At 41.9% G+C, this 23,661-nt stretch overlaps 3 protein-coding genes across 3 annotated transcripts; 1 reads left to right on the top strand and 2 right to left on the bottom strand.

The window, feature by feature from the left end:
- Positions 1–685: 685 nt before the first annotated feature.
- On the bottom strand, positions 686–3,212 carry psmd8 (proteasome 26S subunit, non-ATPase 8). Its single transcript, XM_088427109.1, has 7 exons — positions 3,072–3,212; positions 2,391–2,463; positions 2,215–2,317; positions 1,820–1,985; positions 1,524–1,624; positions 1,220–1,331; positions 686–1,015 (listed from the first exon to the last, which is right to left on the bottom strand). The coding sequence occupies exons 1-7, from the start codon at positions 3,174–3,176 to the stop codon at positions 878–880; spliced, it is 798 nt and encodes a 265-aa protein (XP_088283235.1). The 5' UTR covers positions 3,177–3,212; the 3' UTR covers positions 686–877.
- A 566-nt stretch (positions 3,213–3,778) lies between these two features.
- Positions 3,779–7,773, top strand: nup88 (nucleoporin 88). The gene is made up of 3 exons (XM_088426791.1): positions 3,779–4,763; positions 5,809–6,394; positions 7,035–7,773. The coding sequence occupies exons 1-3, from the start codon at positions 3,802–3,804 to the stop codon at positions 7,680–7,682; spliced, it is 2,196 nt and encodes a 731-aa protein (XP_088282917.1). The 5' UTR covers positions 3,779–3,801; the 3' UTR covers positions 7,683–7,773.
- A 3,358-nt stretch (positions 7,774–11,131) lies between these two features.
- Positions 11,132–23,550, bottom strand: ehd2b (EH-domain containing 2b). The gene is made up of 8 exons (XM_088428286.1): positions 23,389–23,550; positions 20,891–21,047; positions 20,389–20,620; positions 18,933–19,109; positions 16,411–16,508; positions 13,810–14,222; positions 13,461–13,625; positions 11,132–12,513 (listed from the first exon to the last, which is right to left on the bottom strand). Exons 3-8 carry the CDS (start codon positions 20,607–20,609, stop codon positions 11,953–11,955), a joined length of 1,635 nt encoding a protein of 544 aa, XP_088284412.1. The 5' UTR covers positions 20,610–20,620; positions 20,891–21,047; positions 23,389–23,550; the 3' UTR covers positions 11,132–11,952.
- Between the last annotated feature and the right edge of the window lie 111 nt (positions 23,551–23,661).

The following is a 23,661-nucleotide window of genomic DNA, read 5'->3' as shown; positions in this document are numbered from 1 at the left end:
TTACGCTTATGCGTGCATCCTTCCTTTTTTTTGCTGACTTTACGGCCTTCCTTCCCTCATGTTTTTTCGTTCAAACCTTCCTTCTCATTCTGCTTTACCTCAGAACTGTTCTTTTATTCATGCGTCTGTTACTTTTCTGCCTCACCCTCATTCCTTCAAGAGCTATTTATTCCTGCACATCTTTTTTACCTACGCTTAAAAGAAAATTCCTTCACTCTTTCAAATCAGCTTTTTTTTATGCAATTAACCAACCTGCTGCCTTCCTTTGTGACCTTCCTTCACTAAGACCCAATTTATCCTATTTTATTTCTCACTTTTAATTCAAGTGTCTTCTTAATGCTTTTTTAAATACTTTATATATTTTTTTCAGTCATGTATCATGACGCGTTTGCTTCCTAAATCCAAATTCTGGATTCCTTTTTTTCTTTCTTTGTTGCTTCCCGCCCTCCTTTTGTTCTTGGTTTCATCTATTTTACAATACTCCCTTTACTTGACCTGACTTTTGTCTCCTCCTTTGGGTGGATTTAAATCAAACTTTTAACCTTTAAATCCATCCCCTTTTCTTTCCTTCTTGGTAGATAACGGTTTTGCATTCTTTCAACGTAATCACTGAGGGGATGTAGCTTCCTCCATTCAAAAAAATAAAAGTCATGGTCCCAAAACAGAAGAAAATCTCAAACAAAAGTTCGTTTTTGTCTTCTTTTTAATCAAGTTCATTACAGTTAGGAGTTGTGTTTGACTTTTAACAAGATGGGCGACATCACGTGTGTCATCGTAGAAAGACGGTAAACCTCTGCAAGTTTAGGGTGTAAAAAACAAAACCAAAAAAAGGAATAAAAATGTGAAAGTGAAGCGTGTAGTACGGCGTTCGGCGTGTTCACACGATCATCTCTAGCTGCCTGGCGTATTCGATGACCTGCTCCGCCAACTCGGTGGACGGGATGCTGACTTCCTCCGTGCGCTGCTGCTGACTGCTGAACGAGTAGCAACTGGCCGCGTTGAGGCTCCAGCCGCGCTGAAGAACAAAAGCCGCGCACGTTTGGGTAAGTGCCACACTTTCTAAACAGCAAATAGGTGAGTTTTAGTACGTATGTTATGACGGCGCTAGAAGCTGGAATCGGGTCTTTCATTTGTGCGAGCGCCAGGGTGTGAGCCGGGGTCGACGGCAGGCTCTGGCGAGTGTGCTCATTTCGTATTTCTAAATCAAAATCTTGGGTACCTTTTTGGCATACTCCGTCATCTTTTTTGGCGACGAGAAGAAAAGCACGCGAGTGGCCTCGGTGAATTGAATCTGCTCGTAGGCTTTCTCGATGCAGCCGGCGATCTCGTCACTGCGCCGAGAAAAAACACAAATGAGTTATTGCTGTCATGTTTGCCGTGCAGCGGTACCTTGACTTAAGAGTCTAATCTGTTCCGTAACTGGAATAACCCGATATGTTGGGCTCCCTCGTGAGTCAAGCTGCAACAGTTATTATTTCCTCCACTAGAGTGAACTTGAAACAAACGACTTGGTTACTCTTTACCGAATGGTGTCAAGCAGGATGTCGATGAAGAAGGTGTAGCTTTCAGCCGGGATGTTCCCTTTAGCCAGGAAAACTTTGTTGTAGCTTCCCTCCATTAAATACTGGGAAAAAAAACACAAGAGATCAACATTAATATTACCAGAAACCAGCCCATTGGGATTATTTTCGTGGGTGGGTTAACAATTAATCTGTTCTTTTTTTTTTAAATGAAAAATTCCCCTTTAGTCACGCAACACTTAAAACAAAAGAAATATATGAATATATTTGCCCGTTTGACTAGAAAAACTCAGATTTACCTGCTCTAAGGACACAGGATGCCTGATGTACACGTTGGTCTGAATGTCGCGCGCACTTAGCCGTTCCAGTTCCGTGTGGAACTCGGACACGCGGTTCTGCGAGAGCAGGAAGAGCAGGTTGAGTCCCAGAATCTGGTGCATGTAGGCCGCTTCTGGCAGCTCCTCCCTGCACAACGAATAAACAATTACATGTCAATAAAAATAATGATGTATTTTTTTGTTGAGCAGTCTTTGGCAGCGACAGCGGAACAACGAATGCTCTTCAACTAACAGTAAGTTATATTCATGCAACGGGTTAGCTTTTGTGTTCAAAACAGACGCAGATTTAATACTTTGGGAAAGTATTAGAGAGAAGAGAAAGAAAGGACACATTTTAACGGATTAGAAAAAGTTACTTGTAGTCAAAGTAGTAGCACTTGAGCTGGGCCATGTATCTCTCAAAGGAGGGGATGTCTTTTTTCAGGATACTCCACAGGGCTCCGATTTCAAGGACATCACCTAAGGGAAAAAAGCGTGATCAGCATGAGTCTGAAATCATAATTATGGATCAAAATCCTCAGGAAATACTCACGCGCTAAAATAAGTTGTTGCTTGGTGAACGTGGAGCCACTTGTGGGAAGAAAGTTCAATTCCAATAAGGACACCTGTTATGTGTGCACAAGAGTGTATGAGAAAATATATTGACTACAGGAAGATTTATTTCCTATAACAAGTTGATAGAAATATTACAGTAATATTATGTACTAGTTCAAAGTTGGAGGTATAACATTGAGAAGACAGTGACAATACTCATATAAATGTTACAATCATACAACAAGCGGTCGAATATAAATGAAAAGCACAGAACGAACAAAAGTATGAAATGAACAATCTTTTCGCCTACTATAAAAAGTTAAGGACACAAAATGGCGTCCCTGTAAATATTTTGAATGACAGTTGCCGAATGTCAACGAGATATTACGAAGACAACCGGCAAGCATTTGAACGGTAGCTACACCACTTTAGGTGCGATTTGTCAGTATTCGTGCTAGATAAAGAATAACATATCACTTTTGTTGTTTTGATCACAGCGTCAAGCCTCAACATTTACCAATTTACCAAATAAACTCTTGGCGTTGTAACTAAATTAGCAGGCTTGGCCCCCTGAAAGCTAACGTAGGCTAGCTACATGCTAGCGGTAATGGAGCAAAACAAGTGTTACGCTTTCTACGTCAACAGTTGGAAAATGACCATCCTACTCATAGAAATGTACCTTGAGTTTAGTGAGTAGCTCGCCGCATTTACTGAGATTAGGGCTTTTTTTGTTCCATTCGGCTTTCAGCATCTCGTACAAACCCGCCGTCTCCCTCAACGCCATGGTGATTCTGCAAATTACAGTACGACACCGGCCAACGTAATGCGGCAGCCGTGTGTCGTAAAACCAAGAAATGTTCGCCACAGACAGTCTATGGAAATAGAGGCCTGGTTAGCTGGGGAAAGTTCGTCATTTTGCCGCCATATTTGATGTGGAAAAGCAACCTTGGAAGTTGACTCGTTCGGTTTCAACAAGTTTTGACTTACTTGGTGATTTAACTCAGGACAATTTTTTTCGTACTTTAATGCTCATTAATGGAATAATACTATACACGTTACACAATAATATTTCAATTTATTTGTATAGTATTTTAACATACAACACACATCTTGATGTTCCAAATAGTTCCAAATATTTTTTGTTTTAAAATAATGTTCAAAAGGGGTGGGGGTATGAACTTCATTCAGCAAATTATTTGCTCACAACTGTGATACCACCACACACTAATATTGACTAATACACTAATATGCCAAGCAGCAAAGAAAGCTCCTCGTCTTTTGTTGACCCATCAAACATGGCGGTCCCGCTGACGTATCGTATCGTGGCCAATTTCAACCCGCTCGTATTCCGCGATCTATGTATAGTTGATGTCTATGCTCCGCCTCTTCCTCATTGGAGACTTCTCAAGATGGCGGCATTCGGCGCGGACCGCTGGCTCAACGGCTTGGCAAATCACAATATTTTCAAGAAAATACGCGACAAGTTGGATTCGGAACCAAAGACTTCGGAACCGGCGCTGGCTAAGAACCTCACGTTTTGTCTGGGCGCCGACTTTTTCTTATGGGACGACGTGGACCGCGTGTTTTACACGACTAGCCTGCGCCAGTTGAACTCGGCGGAAGACGACGACGGGAGCTTCCAGACGCTGCTGTGCATCAACCCGCCTCTCTTCCCGGTGTGCCAGCTCCTCGTCAATCCCACGCACGGCCACGTCGCGCTGGTGGGCCAGCGGGGCGCCTCGGTGCTGGAGCTCCCGCAGCGATGGGGCAAGAGATCCGAGTTCGAGGGCGGGCGCAGCAGCATCAACTGCAAGACCACCCCGGTGGCCGAGCGCTTCTTCACCAGCTCGCCGTCGGTCAGCCTCCGTCAGGCGGCCTGGTACCCGAGCGAGACCGGGGAGCCGCTGTTGGTCCTGCTCACGTCCGACAACACCATCCGCTTTTACGCCTTGGGGGCCCCGCAAGCTCCTGTCAAAGTGGTGCCCGTGTCGCAGGCCGATGACGACTGCGGCGGGAGCCGCGTCCGCGCGCCGGCTCGATCCTACGCGGCGTCGCTGGGGGAGATAGCCGTAGCCTTCGACTTCGGCCCGGTGTCCTACGTCCGGGAGAAGCCCGTCTACCCGCTGTACATCCTCTACGAGAACGGGGAGACGTACCTGTGCCACACCAGCCAGGTGAACAGGGTGAGCGTGGGCAAGCGAGTGGGCCCCTTGCCCATGTACCCGGCGGCCGAGGACAATTATGGCTACGACGCGTGCGCCATCCTCTGCCTGCCCTGCGCGCCCAACATCCTGGTCATCGCCACCGAAACGGGCATGCTCTACCACTGCGTGGTGCTCGAATCCGAGGACGACGACGACACGGGGCTCAGGTGGGGACCGAGGACTTGATAGTCCAAGTCAACGCAAAAACTCCATTTAATCTGTTCTGTGCACTCCGCGAATTGAAACTACGTTTGTGGTATGTAAATTTAATAGAAAAAAAAGTCAATTTTTAACCATCTCAAAGAAGCTGCCATTTTAGTAATTGCTGTTGACTGGAAGTGACGTTATAGGTGGCCCGGTGATAACCTGTGACAGCTCACCTGTTTGGTCACGTGAATGCTCGCAAACTGAGCTGTGATTGGTCCTTGCTGAGCCCTGAACTGCAGTGACGATGTCAACAGTGGCAAAATGGACACCCCCACTCGTGCATTTGACTACATGATTCATGTTTCCCCCAAAGCAGCATTTACTAATTTCCTGCCATTTTCTTCACAAGGAAACTAAACGTAGTAACACAATATTTTGTCTTTTATTTAATATTTTTACAAGTAAAAGAACGTTTTCCACGAGTGTCAAATGAAAAGGAAATCACATGATCAAATACTGATAATGAGTGAGATGTGATTGGTCATTACCTGACCCATAGAAAAAGTTATTTTTACTTATACATGAAAATACATGTTAAAAAAACGTTACTGCTGAAAACAAACAAGAAAATTTAGTATCTAGTAATGAATATCTGATATCTTGATTACAATAGGTAATTGTAGTTGACTGCCCATATTCTATATCTTTATTTTTATAAATTTTAGTGGAATAAGTTTAATGAATATTCTCCTTATTTAAGCATTTTCAGAAATGAAAAGTCATTTTGTCTATAATAGATGTAATGGTAAACATTTTTCTTGTGGAATCTGGCCAATCGCTGTTGACAAATGACATCACAGCCAGTCGCAGCTCAGTTTTTGAATGTCACATGACCAACAGGTAAGTTATGATTTGCCGTTGGTTGAGCCTTGAGCACAGGTGACGCCATTTTCAGCCAACACCAAGTGGGAAAATGTGTTCTTAAAAGGATGAATCGTACACAAAAATGGCTTTCAAATTTAATATGGACCAAACCAACTAACGGCTCTCCGTTTGCAAGCGCAGGTGGACCGCGGGCGGGGTGCCGGCCCTCTACGTGTTGGAGTGCGTGGAGCTGGAGCTGACGCTGAAAGTGGCGCCGGCGGCGGGCGACGACGGCGAGGGCGAATCGGACTTCGCCTGCCCCATCCGGCTGCACCGCGACCCGCTGTGCCCGCGGCGCTACCATTGCACGCACGAGGCGGGCGTGCACAGCGTGGGCCTCATCTGGCTGGACAAGCTGCAGACCTTCCTGCGGGCCGGCGATGACGACAAGGACGGCCTGCCCGAGCTGGCGGCCGAGCGGCGCTGCGTCGTGGAGCACATCGTGTGCACGCGACCCCTGGCCAGCAGCCGCCCGGCGCCGGTGCAGGGCTTCGTCATCGTGGCCGACCTGGCGCTGGGCGCCACCATGATCTGCGTCAGCGCCGCCTACGAGTGCATCCTGCTGCCGCTGCTGAGCTCCGTGCGAGCGCCCTCGCCGCCGCTGCTGTGCACGCAGTCCAACCCGGGTTCGGGCGGCTCGCCGCTGCGCGGCCTGGCCGGGAGCTCCTTCGAGCAGCACATCCGAAACATCCTGGTCAGGGGCTCCACCAACCCGCTTCTGCTCAAGGCAAGACTTTCATTCAACTCCTTGCGCACATTTTTGACACGTTGCTTCCTTTCCTCAGCTGATCCAAACTTTGAAGAGAAAGTCCAGTTACATTTTCAGCAGTAAACGTTACTATTTTGTCTATAAATTGATAGCAAAATTATTTTTCATGTACGGGTAATCTCCCTAAAACATATTTTGCCACTTGCTATCAACTGAAAATGACATCGCATGTGCTCAAGGCTCAAGCAACGGCCAATCACAATTCACTTGTTCGCACGTTCACAGGCTGAACTGTGATTGGTTGTTTCCCAAACCTCAAGCACTTGTGATGTCATTCGTCAACAGCAAATGGCAAAATGTGTTTTTAAAATTAGGTAGCGACCAATCACAGTTCACCTTTTGGTCATGCATTTAGCCACTCCTTGAAACGCTCTGCAGGCAGAGCTTCTCTGGGAAATAATTTTTCATAAAAGAATTAATTACAGTTCTGTTTCATTTAACTTTTTTATTGAAGTACATTTACATCTAATTCGTTTTTAAGCATGGGTTTTGGTAGAATTGGCTTTATATGAAGTATTTATTTTTGATATGTGACTTGGTATGGAAACATTGAGGGGAAAAAAATAAATAAACCATCCGATTCTTTCTACGGTCCCAGGCTGGTGACGGCGAGCCGTCCCCCCAGGAGCGGCTCCAGCTCCTGAGCCGAGCCACGCAGGTGTTCCGCGAGGAGTACATCCTGAAGCAGGACATGGCGCGCGAGGAGCTCCAAAAGCGCGTCAAGCTGCTGCGGGGCCAGCGCGCCAAGCAGCTGGAGGAGCTGGCGCAGTGCCGCGACCAGCGCCGCAACCTGCGCGAGGAGGCCGAGCGGCTGGCCGACAAGTACGAGGACGCCAAGTACCGGCAGGAGGCCGCGTCCCGCCGCGTCAAGCGCGCCCTGGCCAGCCGCCGCGCCCGCCTGCCCATCCTATCCAATAGTGAGAAGGACATGCGCAAGGAGCTGCAGGCCATGGCCGAGCAACTGTGCCACTTGGACATCTGCATCAAGCAGGTGAAGATGAAGATGGAGTACCAGAAGACGCAAGTGGACAAGGAGGCGCCACCGGCCGGCCCCGCCTCCCCCGGCCGCGCCGCCTTCTCGCTGAGCGGGCCGCAGAAGAAGGTGGTGCAGGACGTGCTTATGGCCGAAGGCCAGCAGATCGTGGACATGATGAAGAGAGTCAAGGAGATGTCCTGCCTGGTCGCCATGAGGAGCTCGGACTTGTATTTGGACGACAAGTTACGTGTGCCCCACCTCACCAACTGACTTTCGATTACGCCGCGCTCGCAATGCCATAAAATTTCACAGCTGCCTAAAATGTTTGCTTTGTTCGACAAATAAAAACCTTTCGTGATTATCACTCGTTTACCTTCCAAAGATGGCGACAATTTTTTTCCAGTTGCATGTTTGCACAAATTAGACAGAGCGAAAGCATTATCTAATAAGTCTGCACTTTCTGTAGGCCAACATATCAAACCTCTGGCTCACAATGGGGTTTAATCCAGCCGCCATCTGAACCATTACCAAACGTTCGGCTTCGATATTGTAAACGACCAGTCTCGTATTTCTTCTAAAATTTACATTATTTATAGCTCAGCAATTAGCACAATGTGCTTCCATATTTTCAAGTGACGTTACGATTTTTTCTCTGAGTTTTCAACTTCTTCTGGCATTGATATCATTACCTGGGTGCAACCCAGTGTCCAAAAAGTGTCCATTTGCTTCACTCTACTTGAAAATTGGTTGTACAACCACATATTTTGACTGTGGCATTTTCCTTTAACTTGATATTTGTGTTCCATTGTATTTATTATTCGGTCATTCGTTTATTTTTTCCATCCATACATTGTCTATTGCCCGCTTATCCTCACAAGGATCGCAGGCTTGCTGGGGCCTCTCCCACCTGACTTCGGGCAGTTAGCAGGGGACTTCCTGAACCGGTTGCCAGCCAATTGCAGAGCACACAGAGACGAACAACCATTCACGCACCCAATCACACCTAAGGATTATTAAGTATGTCCAATACACCCGCCATGCACGTTTTTTTGAGTATGGGACGAAGCCGGATTGCCAGGAGAGCACCCACGAGGGCTCGGGCAGAACATGCAAACCCCACACAGTAAAGCTGGAGCGAGGTGGATTTGTTCTTAGTCCCTGAACTGTGAGGTGGACTGCAAACGACCGAGCCCCCCTTATTTACTTTTTTTTTTTAATCCAAAATATGCACTTTATTAACAAATAGAAAGCAGAGCATAGAAAACGTTCATTAATTTCGTGCAATTTAAAGAAAAACGATTTTTGTATATATAAGGTGTTATTTTACACCGGCGTACATAGTAAACATTTTACCTATCGAGTTCACTTGAGAATTGATTTTTCTCAATGTAGGCGGAAACGTCCCAATACTTTTGTCCATACAATTTTTTGTCATTCCACAAGAGGTCACTCCACTCCCACATTCCCGAGCCGTCAAGCAACCAGGAAGTAAGGAGTTCCCCCGATAAACGCCCACGGTCGTTTGGTCCCAATCTTCTGCAAGCTTGAGCGATTTCTGTTGGGGTGCGCCATGTTATTGTTGTTGTTGGGGTTCCCTGACGTCGCGCACACCGGTTTTGGACCACTTTTGTGTACTGACAATGATGACTCAGCAGATTGATTATGTAACATCTCCAACACGAGGTCGTCCCAAACTGACACGCTGGCTAAAAAGCACATTAATCGTTTAAGAAGTAAACCAAAAAAAAGTGTTTTAACTACTTATGTAAAAGTGGGGTGTGGGTGTTGAAATTGTTTGAAAAATTGATTTCTACTGCTAAACAAAATCCATTGAAAAAAAAAATGTGTAACGAAAAAAACTCAACAGCAGTCAAATTCAAAACAACCAAAGACTGAAACCTTACTTCAAAACCCTAATAATATTTTAAAACACTAACTTGAAATCTTAACAATTTAATCTTCGTTAAAATGCCTGCTATGAAACCCTTAACCAAGTTTTACCCCTAATTTGAAATCCTCATCCTACTTTGAAGCTCGATATCAAAATCCTACTTTCAAAGCCTAACATTTGTTTAAAATCCGAATTTGAAAATCTAACCCTGGTTTGAAACCCTAATTTAAATCGAATCCCTTCCATTTGAAACCCTAATCTTAGTTTCAAACCCTTATTTAAAACCCTTGTTTGAAACCCTGAGCCTAGGTTGAACCCCTATTTCCAAACCCTCATGTTAGTTTGAAACACTTACTTTGAAATCCTCACTGTGATTCAAAACCCAACTTTTAAACCATATCCCTCATATAAAACTCTAATCCAGTACACATTTAAACAAAATGACACATCAAAACAAAACAAAAAAAAATACTGTACATTGATGTTTTTGTAAATACATCTTACAGTACATGGTGATTTAAAAACTAAATTTACTGTACATGTTTTTTTTAAATAGTCTTACTCGACATGTACAGCAGTGGTGTAAAACTATACATTTATGGCCAAAAAAAAAAAAAAAAATCCCCATTTCAGCAGTCTGCTACATCTACTAAAAATAACACTGACATGCTACTTAAAAAAGTAATAGTTTGATTGTAGGCAATCCTAATTTGCCTCATCAGTTTTTTTTAATAACTATATCAATGTGTAATCCAAAAGTCGTCCCATCGCCGCTTCATTCCTTTTGCATTCTTTGACATGATTTTACACAATCCCCTAAAGTCATCATCAGGCGTACTACTGTAAGTCACAGGCCCAAATGAGGGGCGGGGCGGGGCGGGGCGGAGTCACGTTGGCTTTTCTCTTAAAGGTACAGCGCCGCCTTCATAGAGCCTCGGAAAAGAGATATTAATAACCCCTCCACATTCTTCACATGTGAGTCAGCCAACGAGAGAGTCTCTAAGTCGGGAGCTTTGCTCCTGTTTCTCATTTGCCTCCCTTTTCCACCGTGGAGTAGGATTGGAATTATCTGTCATGCTCGGGAAAGATGGAAAATCTCATGCGCACACACGCACGCACACAGAGCTCCTTAAGGGAGCGCAGTGTACACAAATAATGATGTGGACTGGATAGACTTGACTTTGTTGGGCTGATGTTGTGATTGGAGGGGGATGGAAGGTGGTATGCACGCTTGGCCCCGTCCGGCAAGAGTGAGTCACGGAGTGTTTATCAGGACAGCCTGCTCCACAACATGATGGCCCAGAGGTGGGCATTTTACTTTTTTTTGCTGGTCCGTCATGGTGGGATTTTTTCAAACGCCTTACTATGTACGAGTCTTTTTTTTAACGCCTCATTATAAATGTATTTTTAAACACTTTACTTTACAATGAAGTATAAGTATATGTCGCCCCCCCCCTCAATTTGTCGCCAAAAGCGGAGGTCAACTTTAAATGTATTTTTTTATGAGCAAAAAATAAACAACAAACTGCTCAGGAGCTATGGTGATTTAAAAAACATCTCACGGGCTGGGTTAAACCTCTTTGTGGGCCGTATCCAGCCCTCAGGCCCTATGTTTGACACCGATGCTATACAGAACATGGTTTAAAAAAATGCTCTTACTATATACATGGCGGAGGTTTTCTAAAAAAAAAAAATCCCTAATCGAATTAATAGAAGTACAAGCGCTAGACATTTAACAAACATGGCAATAGTTCCAAGCAAAATGGCCGACTTCCTGTTCAACAAAACACAATTGAAAACATGGAAATAACAACTGGCTGACACCAGACACAGTCAAGTAACTTTATTGCTGCATAGCCAACATGAGGCCAGGCGGTGGCGCTGTGCACAGTAGTAGCAGTAGTATTTCTCGGGCTCTGTGAACGCTTTCTTACAATCGTGTAAACAGAAGCAGCAATGAGACACACCTAAAAATAAAACATACGGAAAAAAAAACAGTGCACCAAGCCACATTGCCTTTACATGGCAAAATATATGCTAATGTTGCTAATGAGAGCGACGAGTGATGCTAAAGGAAGCGGCGTGCGCGGCAAATGGCTATAATACATATGATAAATATACTTTATTTACTAGGACACCATTTTATTAGGTACACCTGCAAATTGAAGAAGAGGCAGCAGAAAACAAACCAATGCTGCTTTCAGGAAACCTGGGAATTTGGATATTTCTGACCTTTGGCAAGGAAAAGTGCTCCACTTCGAGGAATGTCGTTTTCACGATGAACCAAGCGCTAACAAGCTAACACTAGCGTTTTAGTCCTTATCCTATTGAAAACTGTGAATTTGTAGAAAATCTGTCCCGAAAATTGCTCATCGAATGGAGGAATTAATTTTCATAATGAACGCTGACTATGTAATGTTTTTGTCCATATTGTTGTTGTAGTGGCATTTGATAAAGCAAGTTGGCGCCAAAGCCCAGCGAATAGGAACGTAGTAATTTGGCTCACAAAGGAATTTCGAAGAAACATGGCTGAAGTGTCCAGGGATTTCGTTAAGGTGGATTTTTTTTCGTATAGCTGTCATCCATGGGTCTCCCGTTCGATAAGTCCGTCCGTCCGTCCGTCTTCGCGCGGGTCCCCCACGGACGGGTTCAGGCGTCGGAGCCTCTCTGCCTGCGCTTGGAGGGCGGCACCAGGCGGACGGGCAGCTCCGGGGGCAGGCCGTGGCCCTCCAGCTTGACTTCGATCAGGTGGCTGGCCAGGGCGAACTCCTCCTCGTCCAACATGCCGTCCCGGTCCACGTCGGACAGCTTCCAGATGCGGCCCAGCACCGAGTTGGGCAGGCGGGAGCTGACCATCCAGTCCTTGGCCTTGGTGCCGCTCAGCTTTCCCTCGCTGGGCGCCAGGTTGTAGAAGATCTCGTCGTACTTGGGCTTGTCCTTGGTCACCACCCACTTGTCGGGCTCGTCCTCGCAGCCGTCGCCGGCGTCCTCGTCCTCCTCGCCGTAGGGGTCGCCTTCGCCGAAGGGCCCGGCGCGGGTGCCCAGGAAGGCGCCGCCCTGCACGCCGGGCTGCTCGCCGGCCTCCAGCTCCTCCTGGCGCAGGAGCGGCATCAGCTTGGCGATGTCCACCGACAGCAGCTCGTCCAGGGCCGCCATCAGGTTGGGCTTCAGCGTTTTGAACTTGCTGAAGTCGTGGACCATTAGTTGCTCCTGAAAACAGCGATCAAGAACAAAACGTCGGGTCGTTGCTGCGGGAAGCAATTTTCGGATCGTGAGGAGCAAAATATTTTGAAGTTGGAAAGGGACATTGGGAGCTAGCCCTAGTTTAACCTAACCCTATTTTGAAACCCTACTCGGAATTCGATTTAAAACGCTGCTTTAAAACCACAACCCTAGTGTAAATCATTACTTGAGAACCCTAATTGACGACCCCAATTTTAAACCCTACTTTGAATCCCTAAACACGGTTTTACACCCTCCTTCGAAACTCTAGTTTAAAGCCCTACCTGAAGATTCCAATCCTATTTACAAACCCTAATCCAGTTTAAAACACTAATTTGAAACCCTAAACCCGGTATAAAAACCTACTTCAATCCTGCTTCAAAACTCCACTTAAAAACCATAACCCTAGTTTAAAACCATACTCATAACGTTAATCCTGGTTTAAAACCTTATTGGTAAACTAGAATCCAAAATTTAAAACGCTCCTCAGAAAAAATAATTTCGGTATTAAACTCTACTTTGAAACCCTAAACACAATTTTAAACCCTCCTTCGAAACTCTAGTTTAAAGCCCTCCCTGAAGATTCCAATCTTATTTACAAACCCTAATCCAGTTTAAAACACTAATTTGAAACCCTTAACCTGGTATAAAAACCTACTTCAACCCTACTTAAAAACCATAACCCTAGTTTAAAACCACACTCATAACGTTAATCCTGGTTTAAAACCTTATTCGTAAACCAGAATCCAAATTTAAAACGGTCCTCAGAAAAACTAATCTCGGTTTAAAACTCTACTTTGAAACCCTATTCTCATTTCAAACCCCACTTGGAATCTCCAATCCTGGTTTAAAACCTTACTGTGGAACCAATCATCTGTTGAACGTTATCGTCATTCGTTTGTAAGATCATCCATCCATCCATAATTCCCGCTGACCTGCATCTTGGCGCAGTCGGGGAAATCTCCGGCGGAGATGTTGTGCTGCAGTTGTATCTTGGAGAAGATGACGGGCAACTGGTAGATGAGGTTCTTCTTCTTGTTGTCCTTCCTGAACACGGACGGCATCTCCTGCTTCAGGTAGCTGATGATGTGGGCGTGCACCTGAACACAGAGCACCAAATTCCTTCGTCAGCCGCTTCTGAAACTCTCAAACCGGGCCGAGTCCCACCCTAAGCCAAGTAACAATAAATCTTCACGAGACCAAAGGCATCGTCTGGCTTTTCAACTTCATCGGGTCCTCCTAAATTCCTTCCACTCAGCGAATCTGCCAAAAACGAAGACTCACCCGAACCAGGCGCGCTCGCTTCACCAGGTCGTTGAGCTTGCGCAGAGCCGCGTTGCGGGGAAGGTTCTGGATGTCGGCGAACAGATCCTCCTCCTCAAGTTCGAACAGCTTACGGTTGTCCGACACCATCAGCGGCTCGGACCAGAAGGAACCGATGTAGACCCTCAGGACCTCGGGGGTGCCGAACACCTTGCCCAGGGACCACATGAGGGCGCCGTAGACCCTCATGAGCTGCTGGGTGCCCACCATGTCGGCCTTGTTGAGGACCACCCGTAGCTTGTCCTCGTTGCCCTTCAGGGCGCCGATGGCCTCCGAGAACTCGTCCGAGATCTCCAGCTTGTGGGCGTCGAACAGCAGGATGATGCGGTCCACGCGCTCGGCGAACCAGCGCAGCACGGCCGGGAAGTCGTAGCCTGCGGGTGGGGGTGGGTCGGCAAATTATTTACTCCGATAAAAGGCGATGCCCTGCGTCGTGCATTTCTAACGAATCCATGAGTCGATTCCAAAGGATATGTTTCAATATCTCAATATGTTAGTTTCATTCAAACTCATTCACTACCATTGACGTCTCTAGACGTCAAAGTTCCATTTGAACCCTTGAGTGGGATTTTGTCCAATCCTTTGATCTTTACATCAAAGCATTGGCATGAGAGACGTGAGGGAGCCGAAATTTCACCCAGATGATAATTGTGTCAAAGTTCATGGCTAAAATACTGCGAAAATTGTGTGGAAGAAAATGACCCAAAATGGTCAAAATACTAAACAATGGTTAACCCAGGCTGGAATTGCTAATCTACGTAAAATTCAAGCAATTAAATTCAACAATTAAATTCAAAGAAACTAAAACATTCGCAATATTTAAACCATGTATTCCGATTCACAGTATAATTGTACATTTGTCATAATCAGAAATGACGATTCCAAATGACTTTCAATACACTGGGTGCCAAATAGTTCAAGTAGCACTGTAACAAACGATTATTTTAATAACCTATCCACTTTTTTTTTTTTGGGGGGGGGGTTATAACCTCAATTTTCTAGGAAAAAAACAGATATTTTTAAATCAAGAAATTATTAGAAAAATGAATCGTTCACTTAATGTACATAAAACACTAGTATATGTTTAGGAGACCCAACGTCCACTACCGTGGACACAAGCGAATACACAATGTCTCAAAAAAAAAAAAAGGTACACAAATGAATTACAGTATAGAGATTATGTGTGGTAACATGGGGAGTTTTATAAAACAAATAGGATTTTTTTTTCTGAACAAAGTTCTCAAGTCAATGCTGTTGGTGTGAAACATTTTGATGGAACATTCCAGTCATGTGGCGCAGAGGCATACTGGCACGGACTGGGAGCGAACCACGATGTGGAAACAAAAACATGATGTCATCTTTTTCGGATGAATGTCTTGTGTGAATTACGGGTGCAGTAATAATGTGGGTGTGGCCAAGCGAGAAGTGTGACTTTTTGCACTTATTTCTTAACAGGCAAAATGTCACTCATTTGTTATTCTCGGGTGCAAGTCACACACACTTTTAGGAGAGGTGTTAGAATGGGAATTTAATTTAAGTAACAATTTACAACTCGTTTGACTCATTCAGTGCCATTGATGATGCGTCAAAGATTTGATTTTATTGCGCTCCACTGAGGGTTGAAGAAGTCAAAGTTACATCAAATAAATTCAATATTTACCCATGGTCCTCAGCTGATATGCACATCTCACACAAACAACATGGCTGCCAACAAAGAGGTGCTATGCAGCAAAACCTGGTGTTGCTAAGGTAGCCGTTAGCTAAAATTTCTGCATCAAAAGTTATTGAAATATTAAATTAATATTTGTATAGAAATAATTTGTATAAAAAGTACATACATATACAATTATGTATTGATACATATATATATACATATATACACATATATATATATATAATATATATATATATATATATATATATATATATATATATATATATATATATATATATATATATATATATATATATATATATATATGTATATATGTATATATATATATATATATATATATATATATATATATATATATATATATATATATATATATATATATATATATATATATATATATATATATATAACAATAATAACATATGTACATAAATAATATGAATGAATGAAGAGAAATGCCATTAATCCATTCTGACGCCTGCCCTGTAACAATAAGATTTTTATTCATACCACTAGTCACTAGTGGTTCTTAGATGGGGGTACGTGAGGGCACTTTAGGGGTATGTAAGATTATTATAGGGTTTTTGCTGATCAAAATCAAATTCAATGCGATTGAAGGCTGAAAAAGAAAAGTCAGGTTTTCTTTTCAAATGAAGAGCAAATTGTCTGGAACTTGAAGCCGCTTATTGTGTCAGTAACGTCTTTGCAAAATGCATTATTATTATTATTATTATTAAGGTACATCCTTAAAAAGAGCTGGTAAACACTGAACTAGATAAGATAAAAAAAAAAAAAAGAAAAAATGAAATTATATAAGTCATTGGTTCATTTTACAGATCCCAAATTGGGGATTGGAAACATTCCATCTTTGATTTCCGTTGGCTCACCTCGGCTTACTCTTTGCTTGGCTCCCGAGAGGATTCCGGGCGTGTCGATGATGCTGATGCTCTCCAGCACCTGATTGGACATCTGGGCACACTGGAATCTGCAACACAAGATGGACGCACATCAGCTTTGAATAGGATTGGGTATCGAGTACTCATCGAGACCGCACATGTCAGCTGCCGATACATGCAAACATTTTGATACATTTTAGTTGAATTTTAATTTCATTTTTCACCACTCTTACAATGACTTTTTTAACTTAATCTTTTTAGTGTCGCTTTTCAAAGTGCGAGGTGGCCCCGCCCACCCTGAGCTCAAACCACGATGGGTTCGGGCTGGAATGGAAAACGGCTGCTCCATTGTGTCAGGGAGCGCCTTCCTGAATGGAAAAAAAAAAATGCCGTCCTCACAGTCAGAATCAAACAATAAGGCTGGCTAATGATGTCGCGCCTCTGGAACAACAACAACGCCACTTCCTGTGGCCCGCTAGCTTAACGAGCGCCCCGCTTCCCGACCCTTGCCCGCCCGGATGCGAAGACAAACAAAGAGCAACGCCGGCGCGAGAGTCCCGGGATTTCTCCGACGGAGAACCTTCACCAGTCGTTGTTGTGTGCTAATACTGCTAAGCGTATATTTACGCTGGTTAAGAATATGTTCAAAACAAAGAAAAGGAACTTGTCTTTTTGCTCGAGTGTCTTATTGTTTTTCTATCTGGATAGCAAAGGTCTTTTGAGTCAAATGTTGGATTGTTTTTATATCTTAATATTATCTTAATATGAGTTTGAAAATGAGAGGATTTTTTTTTTCGTTTTCGCATTTTGATATTAACAGTGGTAAATTTCATTTTATGTCTGTGCTTGCATTGAAAAAAAATTAGATGTGAGGTGTTGCAATTGCCGGATTGTTCTCATATCTTAATAATATTTTAATATTAGCAGTAAATCAGCTGTTTTTGTTTTTTTTTTACCTTGTAAGTGTAAATAAAAGAATGAAAATGAAATACCCGAGGCAAGTATTTTTGGCCTTGAGTGTCTGATTGTTTTTTTTATCTGAATTGTGTGAGTCAATAACTTATTTTTACACTTACAAATGTCAAAATTATAGATAAGGTAGTTAAGTTTGCATTTTAATATTAACACAGGTTAATTTCATTTTACACCTGTAGTTGAGTTAAAAAAACAATTAGTGCCGGATTGTTTTTATAGCTTAATAAGAGTAAATGAAAAGAATAAAATGAAATAACTAGGGCAAGTATTTTTGGCAATTGCTAGCCTCGAGAGTCTGATTTTCTTTACATCACAATATTTTTCGAACCTAAAAATTTGAGAAACGCAGGGCTAAGTTTGTCCATAAACGCGAAAGCCAATTGAGTCTTAAAACGGGACTTGGAAAAAAAACAAAAAAAACGTCGCTTGAATGAATTAAACGAAAGCTTTTATGATGGTGACACTTTGAAATAAACGATCGTGCCCCGTTCCTCTTGAAAGACAGGAAGTAGAAGACAAACACGAAAGCGGGAGTCCAGGGATTTCTTTGCCTGCCTTCCTGTGACGTCAGTGATGGAAAAAAAAAACACAGGAGGAATTCTGCATCAGCATAACATAAAACATAAGCATTTGTTGTTGATTGTGACCACCTGCTTTTGAACAAAGAAAACCACCGAGCTCGCCAAAAATACTGAAAAATTCCACCTCACTCCTTTACCTCCGTTTTTATCACGTACAATTTTGATTATTTATTGACGTGACGTTTTTTTTTTAAAAAAAACTCATTCAATACCAATGACGTATTTTTACGTTTTTTTTTTCTAAAGAGTTCGGACGTTCAATCACAGGTACTTATTGCTATCAATTTTTTTCAAGTGTTCAGCCAAAGAAGGTGGAAAAATGGCGGGACCAGTAATCGATTACTTGAGGTAATTAAGTATGAAATTAACCAATCTCTTTAGGTATTAAGTAACACAGTGACAATCACTTTCATAGTAAAGGAATTACTTTAGATGCTAAAGTAATTTTTAAATAAGGCATGACTTCAGTAGTTGTCAGCAAAGTACTAAAGTAACCGATTTAGTTCCTGCCATTTTTAGAGCACTCTTTAGCAAAACACTTGAAAAAAAGACAACAAATACCCTACCTGGCATTGAATGTCTGGACTCTTAAAAATATAAAAATATGTATTTTTTTCTCGTGTGCTCGTTTTTAATTGTGCGCTATTGCTTTCTTGTGTGCGCCGTCTTGCTCAAATGACACGGAAGGGTTTGTTTACTCGGGGAATACTTGAGCTTTTGACACCTAAATGCGCATGAGGTCATGCTGAAAAAAAAGTGAAAACAAATAAACTTGCCATGCCTCCATCCATTATACTTCCCCTCCTGGCTTTCATCACCCTCCCTTTCTGATAAGGTTCCCTTTCTCCTCCTTTCCGCAAATAAGGCAAGGGGGCGGAAATTTGGCAGACACGCTCCAAAAAATTCCAAAGGCCAGGAGGCCACGTTCCCGCTCGCCGGCCTCCAGGGGAAGCTCACCTGTTGAGGAAAGTGTTCCCGAAGGGGTTGAGCTTCCGGAAGGGCTTGTTGGGGTCCACGATGAGGGCGTTGCCGGGAATGACGCTCTCCACGTCGCCGTGCATGATGGCCGTGAAGCAGTCGGTGGTGGGTTCGGGTCCCACGCGGCTGCCGGGAATCTCTTGTTCCAGAAGGTACCTGTCAATCACAGCGGGGTTAGGTCCCGCCTCACTTTGGGGATATGTATATATTTTATTTTTTTTTATGTAATGATGAATTTTTTTATTGCTTGACAAGTTAATTGGCCAGATTATTTAATCAAGAATTATTAACTCTTGTTATTATTATTATTATTATTATTATTATTATTATTATTATTATTATTATTATTATTATTATTATTATTATTATTATTATTGTTGTTGTTGTTGTTGTTGTTGTTGTTATTATTATTTGCACAAAGTCACATTACAACATAAAACAACAATAAAGGCAACCAATCAGACAAACTAATTGGCCAGATTATTTAATCAAGAATTATTAACTCTTTTAAAATTGCCAAATGTTATTATTATTATTATTATTATTATTATTATTATTATTATTATTATTATTATTATTATTATTATTATTATTATTATTATTGTTGTTGTTGTTGTTGTTGTTGTTGTTGTTCTTGTTGTTGTTTGCGCAAAGTCACATTACAACATAAAACAACAATAAAGGCAACCAATCAGACAAACTAATTGGCCAGATTATTTAATCAAGAATTATTAAGTCTTTTAAAATTGCCAAATGTTATTATTATTATTATTTTTTAAATTATTATCGTTGTTGTTAATATTGTTATTATTATTTGTGCAAAGTCACATTACAACATAAAACAACAAAGGCAACCAATCAGACAAACTAATTGGCCAGATTATTTAATCAAGAATTATTAACTCTTTTAAAATTGCCAAATGTTATTATTATTATTATTATTATTATTATTATTATTATTATTATTATTATTATTATTATTATTATTATTATTATTTGCGCAAAGTCACATTACAACATAAAACAACAATAGCGGCAACCAATCAGACAAACTAATTGGCTAGTTAATTTAATGAACTGATTTTGTTTCTTACAAAATTGAAAAAAATGGCATATAATGGATTGTAGCAGATTTTATAGACATTATCATATAACAATGACAAAAATAATGATTTTATAACTGAAAAAAAAACCTGTGAGTTTTTGTTGGCGTAAGGCCAAACCAATGGATAATTAATCGTCAAAATAGGCAAATATTCCTATCCTATTTTTCTTGTTTTGAGAAACGAGGCTAATCGTAACCCCAAAGTTATTTTTATCTATTACAAACAGAGCAAACAATACTGCCAGAAGTCATTGGCATAAATACATGAAGACAGAAGCATCATTTGTGGTCATAATCATTTTTAGGGGCAGTGAAGCGAAGGGGACTGACTTGATGAAGGTGGTCTTGCCCGTGGAGTACTGGCCCACCACCAGCACCATGGGCTTGTTGTCAAAGTCGGCGTCCTCCAGACTGAGCGAGTGGAAGTCGTGGAAGCCGTAGTACTGCTCCAGCGGCAGCAACTTCTTGCGGTACAGCGACTTGAGGCCCTCGGTCACAGTGCGGATCACCTCCGGCGCCTTCTTCACGTTCTTACGCCCCCAGCGCGACATCTCGACGGGCTCTGGCATACACCAAAAAAAAAACACGAAAAGAAGATTCGAGAGTTTTATTGTCATAGTAATACTACACAATAAAATTCTCATTCTGCTCACTTCCCTGAGCAGACTACATTCCACAATCGAGCAAATAATAAAGTAGGCAATAAAACAAAAACAAAAAAATGCAATTAAAATAATGTCATAAGATGATGATCTTGTCCAGTCAATTTGATTGTTATTTATTCCTGTTTTCCACTGACTTCTCTTTACACTTGCATGACAAGATGACTTACAGAGTGACACAGGGAGATTCTTGGATGCGCAGGGGCTGTATTTCCTCTCAAGGAGAAAAAAAAGCTTCAGATGTTTCCTGTATTTGTGTGTGGAAGCTGCTACGTTGTCCTTGAAGCCTCACGCCAAAAAAGATCTTGTTTGAAGTTGGCGAATAATCTTCAAAGGGAGCAGGAACATGAGATAGTGACATGTCAATCACAAAATGAACAGAGTGAGCACATTTTTTATAGTATATGCACTATATATATATATATATATATATATATATATATATATATATATATATATATATATATATATATATATATATATATATATATATTAGTTTTTAATTGTTCGACAGCACTAATGTATATTTCTATTTTTAAAACACATATACATGTTAGTGCAGAATGTAAATGAAATGTGCTAAATGTAAATAAATCATTTCAAAATGTTCCAAAATTAATCACGTTTGATCCATATTAATAAACAGCGAAACAAAGACATACAACATTTTGCAAAGGAGTCACGACAACATAACTTAGCTCGAAAATTATTCACGTTCCAGTTAATTGGTTCTTATTTTGAAAAGGAAAGCTATACTGTTCCTGCCAAGGCATAAAAAAAAGCATCAAATTCGATTTACTAGTTGCACGTCACTTAACCAAACAGAGATTTTCTTTCCTTTAAGCATATAATATTCACGCGATGCAAAGTGGCCCCGCCCCCTTTTTGTTCCATTTGTGTGTATGTGTCCCACAAGAGAAAAAGTTTGGACATGGCTGCAATCCAGAAAGACCATCCCCGCTTGTTTCCGCCTGAGGCAGGCAGCTGCTCATGAAGGAGTGCTGCACCTCGAGTACAGATGCAGAATTTTTTTTTTTTTTTTTTTTTTTCCAAGCCCTCCAGGAGGCTGCCTGACATTGTCAGTGCATGCCTGGAAAAAGCTGGTGCTCCAAGCTGGAACACTTTCAAACCCAGCCCATGCTCAGGCCGCACTTCATGACTTCAGTGCAAAAAAGTGAGTAAGACATTCCTTTTCATCCCCTTCTGCTTTTCGCCTCACAGCCTCCACTGTGTTCACGTAAGGGAAAAAAAAAAGTTCCATTTGGGATTCCTCTTTTGGACTAAAAAGACGCAGTTCATTAAGTGGAGACGGCTTGTCCATTTTTGGAGTCATTAGAGGGAAGGAAAAACAGCACAATCCCGACATGTCACAAGATCCGCGGAGAAAATAAAGTTGGTGTTGAAATGGCGAAAGCAATAACAGGAGACTTGTGGGAACATTTTAAGGCCGGGGAATTGAACAGTGGCATTTAGGGCCACGGGGGAGAAAAACTGAGTTGTTTTTTTTTTTTTACTGTAAACTCTAATACAGCGCGAGACCTTTCGCATGCAGTTTTTTCTTCAGTTTTTGTCATAACACTGAAGCTTTGACTCTCACGTAATACACTGAGTAAAACTGTACTAGTGTACCTAAATATAAAAGTCAGAAAAGAACTCTAAATGCATATATATTACACATAAAGTTAAAGACAACTGAACTGTACTTGACAAATGTACTGTGCTAAATTTAAAAAATGAGGTCATCTTAGCTATGCATGAGTTGCAGATTAACTTAAAAATACAACGAAATACAGTATAGGAGGGGAAAAACACCCATTCCCTGCCATTGACGGCTTTAGACGTCAAAGATCCATTTTTACTGGGCTGGCTGTGACTGAATTATCTGGTCACCACTCTAACATTTATCACTCATAAAGGTTTTGAAAAAGATTTGCTTAAAAGCGCTTGAAAACAAATCCATCTTGGATCAAATGCATTTGTTGTACTATACTCATCTCTTTAAATGCCACCCATTATTTTAATGGAACCTGCTAGCCAATTTCGGCATTTTAGCAGATCATAATTGATGTTTAAAAAAAAAATCCATCTTCATGATCGAATCAGAGATGCCCGAAATTTTGCCTTGCCTATTCCCATTAAAAAAAATAAATAAATAAATAAATACTTGACGTCAACTGTGCTCCTCGGTTGTGACGTCCTTTCACGTCAACAGCGCTCAAAGTGTTTAAAGTTAAATACAACTGAACTGCACTTAACAAATTTAATCCACCATAACGTTAAACGCAGTTTTGCTAAATGTATCGTTACGCTATCCAGCAATTCTTTTACGTGCCACTAGAGGGAGCACACACACTACTACCTAGCAATCACAAGCCAAACTCTGCAAAGTAACATCAAATTTCTTTGAATATGACAGGAAAGAATGCTTGACATATTTACGCCAGATAAACAAAGGCCTTTATTTGCTATATACAGCAAGCGACAAAACCAAACCGGGCTAACATATTTCTAAGAAACACAAAAAAATCAGTCACTTTTAACTTGCTGTGCATGTGCAAACAAAAGTTGAAGTGACTTTTAAGTATAACTTTGAAAAATCCTCATAAAACAAAACACAGGAAGGAATTCAAAGTGAAAAAAAAAATATTAAAAGGGGAAAAGTACTTACGAGTATGGATGGCCCCCCTGGTCAAATAAAAGACGCCGTAGGTGGAGGTAAAAGTTTGGATCTCGCCGTTTCTTCTCCTGCAAGGTTTGATGTCCTCCTCAGTTTTTTTTTTTCTTTCTCTCCTACCCAGCCCTCTTCTCACTCCTACTTGGATGCTCCTCCTCCTTCTCCTCCTTCTGATTTGTGCATGTAAGCGGGGATGCCTGGCAACGTCGTGGGCAGCACAAAACACTCCAGAGGAGGAAGAACACAGAGGGAGGGGGACCATGAATA

This window comes from Hippichthys cyanospilos, chromosome 11 (genome assembly GCF_059441005.1).
Source record: "Hippichthys cyanospilos isolate Australia breed blue-spotted pipefish chromosome 11, RoL_Hcya_1.0, whole genome shotgun sequence".
NCBI classification, from domain to species: Eukaryota; Metazoa; Chordata; class Actinopteri; order Syngnathiformes; family Syngnathidae; genus Hippichthys; species Hippichthys cyanospilos.
The sequence above is the reverse complement of the archived record's forward strand: the minus strand, read 5'-3'. Positions and strand labels throughout refer to the sequence as shown.

Excerpts from the sequence above, each read along its gene's own strand:
- ehd2b (XM_088428286.1), bottom strand. The coding sequence starts at position 20,609 with ATGTCGCGCTGGGGGCGTAAGAACGTGAAGAAGGCGCCGGAGGTGATC. Across the intron at positions 14,223-16,410 it reads CAAGCAAAGAGTAAGCCGAG|GCTACGACTTCCCGGCCGTG; the intron begins GTGAGCCAACGG and ends CCCCACCCGCAG. Across the intron at positions 12,514-13,460 it reads CCGACTGCGCCAAGATGCAG|GAGCAACTAATGGTCCACGA; the intron begins GTCAGCGGGAAT and ends CGCTGTTTTCAG.
- psmd8 (XM_088427109.1), bottom strand. The coding sequence starts at position 3,176 with ATGGCGTTGAGGGAGACGGCGGGTTTGTACGAGATGCTGAAAGCCGAA. Across the intron at positions 1,986-2,214 it reads TGCTACTACTTTGACTACAA|GGAGGAGCTGCCAGAAGCGG; the intron begins GTAACTTTTTCT and ends TTCGTTGTGCAG. Across the intron at positions 1,625-1,819 it reads ATCCTGTGTCCTTAGAGCAG|TATTTAATGGAGGGAAGCTA; the intron begins GTAAATCTGAGT and ends TTTTTTTCCCAG.
- nup88 (XM_088426791.1), top strand. The coding sequence starts at position 3,802 with ATGGCGGCATTCGGCGCGGACCGCTGGCTCAACGGCTTGGCAAATCAC. Across the intron at positions 4,764-5,808 it reads GACGACGACACGGGGCTCAG|GTGGACCGCGGGCGGGGTGC; the intron begins GTGGGGACCGAG and ends TTGCAAGCGCAG. Across the intron at positions 6,395-7,034 it reads CCAACCCGCTTCTGCTCAAG|GCTGGTGACGGCGAGCCGTC; the intron begins GCAAGACTTTCA and ends CTACGGTCCCAG.